The sequence below is a fragment of the Dama dama genome, chromosome 5 (genome assembly GCF_033118175.1).
Source record: "Dama dama isolate Ldn47 chromosome 5, ASM3311817v1, whole genome shotgun sequence".
Classification (NCBI taxonomy): domain Eukaryota; kingdom Metazoa; phylum Chordata; class Mammalia; order Artiodactyla; family Cervidae; genus Dama; species Dama dama.
Genome location: NC_083685.1, coordinates 124356972 through 124363670, shown reverse-complemented (window position 1 = coordinate 124363670; position 6699 = coordinate 124356972). Strand labels below are relative to the sequence as shown.

Genomic DNA, 6699 nt, shown 5'->3' with positions numbered 1-6699 from the left:
AACTGTATGAGGTTTGGTAGCCAAAGGGTCCAGCCAGCCCAAGGCTCAGATAGCTGCTTCCCTGTGCCCTATGCCTGGTGCAGACCTGTGATTCTCCCCGGCTCCCTCACGGCCCTTTACCGGCCCAGGCTGACCACATCCCTTCTCATACCTCACAAATGGGGTTGCCAGACAAAATTCAAGACCTCTGGTGAAACTGAAATTTTAGATAAACTCCTTTTTAGTATAAGAATGTTCTACACATCACATGTATGCGTGCATGCTCACTCACTTCAGTTGTGTCCAACTTTTTGTGACCCTGTGGACTGTAGTCCGCCAGGCTCCTCTGTCCACGGGGATTCTCCAGGCAAGAACACTGGAGTGGGTTGCCATGCCCTCCTCCAGGGGATCTTCCCAATCCAGGGATCGAACCCATGTCTCTTAGTCTACTTGCACTGGGAGGCGGGTTCTTTGCCACCAGGCGCCACCTGGGAATCATTCATTCTTTAAAAAGTATTTGTTGTATACCTGGTTCAAATTTCACCAGGTGTCTTGCATTTTTATTTGCTAAATTGGACAGACTTAATGGACATCACCTGAGGCTACTCCCTTGGTTGATGAATTCAATTACAGCCCAGGAGAGGGGGAGGACATATCACTAGCGAGTCTGCTGCTGCTAGGTCACTTCAGTCGTGTCCGACTCTGTGCGACCTCATAGACGGCAGCCCACCAGGCTCCCCCGTCCCTGGATTCTCAAGGCAAGAACACTGGAGTGGGTTGCCATTTCCTTCTCCAATGTGTGAAAGTGAAAAGTGAAGGTGAAGTCGCTCAATCGTGTCCGACTCGTAGTGACCCCATGGACTGCAACCTACCAGGCTTCTCCGTCCATGGGATATTCCAGGCAAGAGTACTGGAGTGGGGTGCCATTGCCTTCTCCAACTAGCGAGTCTAGTCGCCTGAAATGCCTCAGTGGGGAATTCCCTGGCAGCCCAGTGGGTAAGACTGCGTTTCCACTTCAGGGGGCTTGGGTTCAATACCTGGTCAGGGAATTAAGAACCCGCATGCTTTGGGGTTAGGCCAAAAAAAAAAAAAAAAAAACCTCAGCAGATTTTTACTCTGGCTGGTACCAGACACTATTGCTGTCACTCTTGATGTTGATTTCACTGCAGAGGGCACCCTCATCTTTGTTCCCGGCACCCCCTCCCTGTAATGGGGTATTGTCATTTTCTTTCTGTTGACCAGGAGAGAGGCCTCTTGATCACCCCTCCCTGCCCACCATGGGAGCCATGCCCCCGTTTAGCTGTGCTTTATATCCCAGTGGTCTTGTTCTCTGAGGATCCATGTGCCTAGCCGGGTTTTCCAGAAAGCATAGGCCACATGGTGTCCAAACAAAAGAGGTCCATTCAACAGCCTGCATTTCTTCACGGCTCCAGGCTGTTGTGATCAGCCACCAGGGGGCGAGGTGGAGCCACAGGATCTAAGAAGAGCTTTGCTGTTTAGTGGCTAAGAGGTTTCTGACCCTTTGCAACCCCACAGACTGTATCCCGTGAGGCTTCTCTGTCCCTGGAATTCTCCAGACAAGAATACTGGAGTGGGTTGCCATTTCCTTCTCCAGGGGATCTTCCCAACCCAGAGATGGAACCCACGTCTTCCTGCTTGGCAGGCAGATTCTTTACCCACTGAGCCACCTGGGAAGCCCCTAACAGAGGAGGCCTTTTCTGGGACCCCAGGTTGGAGGTGGGGGTGCCCAGTCCAGGTCCTGGACATGTTTGCCCCAGCAGATGTGAAGGCCAAACCTGAGGAAGTCTTCTGGTCAGTCCTGAAAAGTCAGTCGTGGGTCCCCAGAAGGGGAAAGACAGGAAGTTGCCCAGTGGCAGATGTGGTGAGCAGGGGGGCACGTGAGCTCTGGGGGTTCTGCTGGGCCACAGACAGCAAAGGGGCCCTGGGTGAAAGGGCGTGGGGGCACCCGGGCTGGTCTGAGGTCACTCCAGCATCAGGCAGGTGGGCCCAGCAGCACCTGGCCGGGCCAGCACTGGAGCGCCTCCCGGATCCTGGCGGGAGCAGGGGCTCCTTCTGTGGTGTGTGGACAGGGGTCAGCTCTGCTGTGTGGGTGTAGAAGCTAAGGGCCGATGGCGGTGTGTGTCAATGAAGGACAGGGCTGGGTGCTCGCTAGGGAGGGGCCGAGAGCTGCAGGAGGGGTGTGAATTGGGGGTGGAAAGGGAAGCCAGGGGCCATCTGCTGGCCTGAAGAGGGGCTGGGGTAGTGGCAAAGGAGAGGGGAGCAGGAGGCAGTTTGCTGAGACTCTAGATTCCGAGGGAAAGCTCACGTCAGGTACTAAGATCAGAGGGCAGCCCTGGGCATGGGGCGAAGCCACTGGTAGACAAGGAACTCTGGAGTGCACCTGTTAGGTGAAGCAGTCTTCCGGATATTTAAGTAAACTTCAAGTAGAACAAATATGCACAAAATCACACAAGTTAAATTTAAGAATGTAACGTTACATTTCCAGCACCTCCCCAAAAGCCCCGTTTGAGGGGACTTCCCTGGTGGTGCAGTGGTTAATACTCTGAGCTTCCACTGCAGGGGGCATAGGTTCCATCCCTGGTCATGGAGCTAAGATCCTACACGCCGCTTGGGGTACAGCTGGGATTTAACAAAAAGCCTGCCCCCCACCCCCGACAGGCACTGGTCCTCCCAGGTGGTAAAAGAACACAGCTGCCCATGCAGGAGACCCAAGAGACCTGGGTTCCATCCCTGGGTTAGGAAGATCCCCTGGAGGAGGGCATGGCAACCCACTCTAGTGTTCTTGCCTGGAGAATCCCCATGGACAGAGGAGCCTGGTGGGCTACAGTCCACAGGGTCACACAGAGTCGGACACAACTGAAGTGACTTAGCACACACTGCATTTGGAGATCTTCCCCAGTGCTCAGAAAGAGGCATACGTGCAGAACCAGACTTTGGTTGCCTACACCATGGAGGAGGTGATGTATGCAGACAGGGCCTCTGGGGTTTGTCAGTGATGGAACCCTTTCAGAGGCTTGTCCCTGTGGACACAGCAAGGTCTGAATAGTGCAGTAGCAGCCACGTGTGTGTCTCCAGGCTCACTGGTCCCACCTGCCCATCCGAGAACCAGATTTGAGCTGACAGGTGGCTCACTAGCTCCCTTTGCTTGGTAGACCCTGACTGGAGGACACTGGTGACTGAAGAGAGATGCAAAGCTGTGAACTGATCATTTCGAAGATCGACAGGGCCCAGCAGCCCTGGGGGCAACACACAGGTCACCTCACCTCTCTGAGTTTCAGTTTCCCTCTCTCTGACATGGGGTTCATACTCACTGGGCAGGGCTGTCGTGTGGATTAAAGGAGACTCTGATCCAGGGTTCGGCAGGTATCAAGTGCCATAAATGTAGCAATCTCGGGCTGCCAGGGCTGGAAGAACCTCAGAGGAGGGCATGCCCAGGTCCCCAGGGGACAGAGGGTGATGCCCCAGCCAACCAGTGAACACCAGAGCAGAGGTTAGAGCCTGACTCCTGAGGCTTAACCCTGTTTAGAAATCAATGTCAGGCCCAAAATGGAGTCTCTAGTGCTAAGCCGCACCAAACTGAGGTTTTAATACCTAACCTCTCGGCAGCTTCTGCCTCTCTCAGATCTGGAATGCTAAACCAGTCAGTCTGGAATTTCCTGGTCAGCACTAGTGACATACTCTTCCTGATACCTCATCTGCTCTTTCATTGAAGAGGCCCCAGCAGTGAAAGAGCCGAGTCTCAACCGCTGGACCATCAAGGAATTCCTCATCAGCTCTCTCCTTGTTCCTGGCCCCTTCAGTCTTTGAAGGTCTCCGATTTTGTACAACTCTTTGGAACTCCTTTCTAAATATTTATTTCTTTGGGACCGTGCTTGGTCTTCGTGGGTGCACACAGGCTCTCTCTAGTTGTGGTGCACAAGCCTCTCATTGTGGGGGCTTCTCTTGTTGCAGAGCACAGGCTCTAGGCTGCCTGGGCTCAGAGGTTGCGGTTCCCGGGCTGTAGGGCACAGGCTCAACAGTTGAGATGCAGCTGCTCCACGGCAAGTGGGATCTTCCCAGATCAGGGGTCGAACCCGGGTCTCCTGCCTTGGCAGGCAGACTCTTTACCACTGAGCCACCAGGGAAGCCCTGGACCTCCTTTCTACTTGCCAGGTGGGATGGTGCTTGACTCATGAATCCCTGAATAAAGCCAATTTGATTCTAGAATGGACTTGGTTGACTTTTGTTTTTGAGCGGTCCCAAGTGATCTTTTCCCCAAACTCCGGGGCCTCATCAGCTGCTATAATCCTCTCTGTGTCCTGCATGCCAGCCTGAGGTTTTTGCCCTCAGAGGCTGGGGACAGGGCCCAGCCCTGCTGGCTTCATCCTGCCTGGGGTGACGTGCAGGTGGGGCATTGCCTTAGAAATCTCTGAGGACACTGTCATGCGCTGCCCGGCCACACCTGCTACAAAAGCAGGTCCTGGGTTTCCCTGGCTCCTGAGCCCAAGGACGGCTTCTGGGGTAACTGGCCCTGTGGTCCTGGTAAGTGGGATCCTCTCACAGGCTCCCAGGAACAGGAGTCCTCTGCTTGGGGCTTGGAGACATGGGGAGAGAAGGTGGAGGAGGGAGGGGAGGGCAACTTGCAGATTATGGGCTTCTTAAGGGAGGCATGGCTGCCTCTAGGATCTACACATCGACAAGGGGTCAGGGAGAGAGAGAGAAAGGGACCCAGGGAGCTAGTGAGCAAGCACAGGATGGGAGGAATTGATGCCCTACATGCCCGCTCTACCCTAGCGCCCAGACTCCCCCCTCCAGGTCTCCTGCAAAAGAGGCAAGAGGCACCATCGCCCTGGACAGCCCCCTGGGAGATGAGGACCAGCCCCCTGACCATCACCCCTCTCCAACAGGTGCGGAGGGACCCTCCTCGTCACAGGGGCCAATTCTGAAGCTGGGGACCCCCTGGGTGGCAGCCGCATCCAGGATGTCCACGCCGAGTGTCCACTGCCTGAAGCCCTCGGCTCTGCACCTGCCGTCTGGCATCCCAGGGTCCCCAGGCCTCCAGCGGCGCCACACGCTCCCCGCCAACGAGTTTCGCTGCCTCACCCCAGAGGACGCTGCCGGCGTGTTTGAGATTGAGCGAGAGGGTGAGCAAACCCCCCGGCCCCCAGGGTCTGGGACTCTGCTGGACTCTGCCGCCATTGCCCTTGGGGAGAAGACCCTGGAGTCCCCTGTCCTTGGCGGTCGGGCCCCCAGAGTATCTGACGGTGTGTTTCTGTGCGTGTGCAGGAGCACATGTGTGTTTCAGGCGAGTGGGAGGAAGAGCAGCCCTGAATCCTATGCTTCCCAGGGGAGGCTTGGGGACCCGGGGAGCCCACCCAGCATCTGAGAAGATGCTCAGTGGACGGGGGGGTCACCCACTCGTGCTTCCTGACGCAGCCTTCGTCTCTGTCTCCGGCAACTGCCCCCTGAATCTGGGTGAGGTCCGGTACTTCCTGACCCTGTGTCCCGAGCTGTCCCTGGGCTGGTTCGTGGAGGGCCGCCTCGTGGCCTTCATCATCGGCTCCCTGTGGGATGAGGAGAGACTTACTCAGGTGAGGATGGGGGTGACCTGCCCTGTCCCGGGAAGGCCTCAGGAAAAGAGGCCACCACTTCCCACGGAGGCAGAAGGTGGGGGAGGAACAGGAGGCTGGGATGTCTTCCTCCAGATCCAACACAGGAGCTCACGGTGGGTCCTCTCCTGGCAAGACAGCGCAGTCCTTCGGGGTCTCAAGACCCTCATGAAGGGGACCACAAAGGGGCTGGGGTCATAGCTCCTAATCTGGGTAGAAGGGGGCCTGATTGGAGACTCTCGGGGGCGGCTGCTCCTGGCCCAGCGCGGGCGGTGTTGGGGTGCACGGAGGCGACCCTGACTCGTGTCCATCTCTCGCCCCAGGAGTCGCTGACGCTGCACAGGCCTGGGGGGCGCACCGCCCACCTGCACGTGCTGGCCGTGCACCGCACCTTCCGGCGGCAGGGCAAGGGCTCCGTCCTGCTCTGGCGCTACCTGCACCACGTGGGCGGCCAGCCGGCCGTGCGCCGGGCCGTGCTCATGTGCGAGGACGCGCTGGTGCCCTTCTACCAGAGGTTCGGCTTCCATACCGTGGGCCTATGTGCCATCGTCGTGGGCTCGCTGACCTTCACGGAGATGCACTGCTCCCTGCAGGGCCACGCTGCCCTGCGCCGGAACAGTGACCCCTGACCTGCTGCCCCCTTGGGGAGCCCACGGTCAGGGGCTCCTACCCAATCCCCGGTCGGTCCCCTTCTCTGCCCTGCCGTCCCCCTGCTCCGCTTGGTCTGAAGGGAGACGGTGATTCCCAGGGGATGGTGGAGCAGGGGGAATGGGTGAAATAAAGAGAAGGCGGGGTGGCTGCTCCCAGCCCGGGTGCCCTCCTGGGGCACAGTACTTGTGGGATCTTCTCTGTCCACGCCAGGCCCTCCGGACCCCCTGCATCCAAACTGCACCCACACGTGCTGGGTTCGTGAACTGGGGACAGTGGGAAGCACCCTGCAGCCTTGCTTCTGCATCCTCACCAAAGGAGCCCCTATCCCCCCAGACCCAGGGCTACCCCTTCTGGTCCTCATCCCTGGAGTGGGGGCAGCTGGGGGGAGGGAAGGGCAGGGGCCACCTCCCAGCTGTCCCACCACCCCAGCGCCCCAGGTTCCCTGCCCACAGTAACCGTG

General features: G+C 57.8%; 1 protein-coding gene across 1 annotated transcript; it reads left to right on the top strand.

Moving 5' to 3' along the window:
- The first annotated feature begins 4768 nt into the window (after nucleotides 1-4768).
- On the top strand, nucleotides 4769-6217 carry LOC133055655 (serotonin N-acetyltransferase). The gene is made up of 3 exons (XM_061140787.1): nucleotides 4769-5123; nucleotides 5416-5570; nucleotides 5912-6217. Exons 1-3 carry the CDS (start codon nucleotides 4961-4963, stop codon nucleotides 6215-6217), a joined length of 624 nt encoding a protein of 207 aa, XP_060996770.1. The 5' UTR covers nucleotides 4769-4960.
- Nucleotides 6218-6699: the final 482 nt, after the last annotated feature.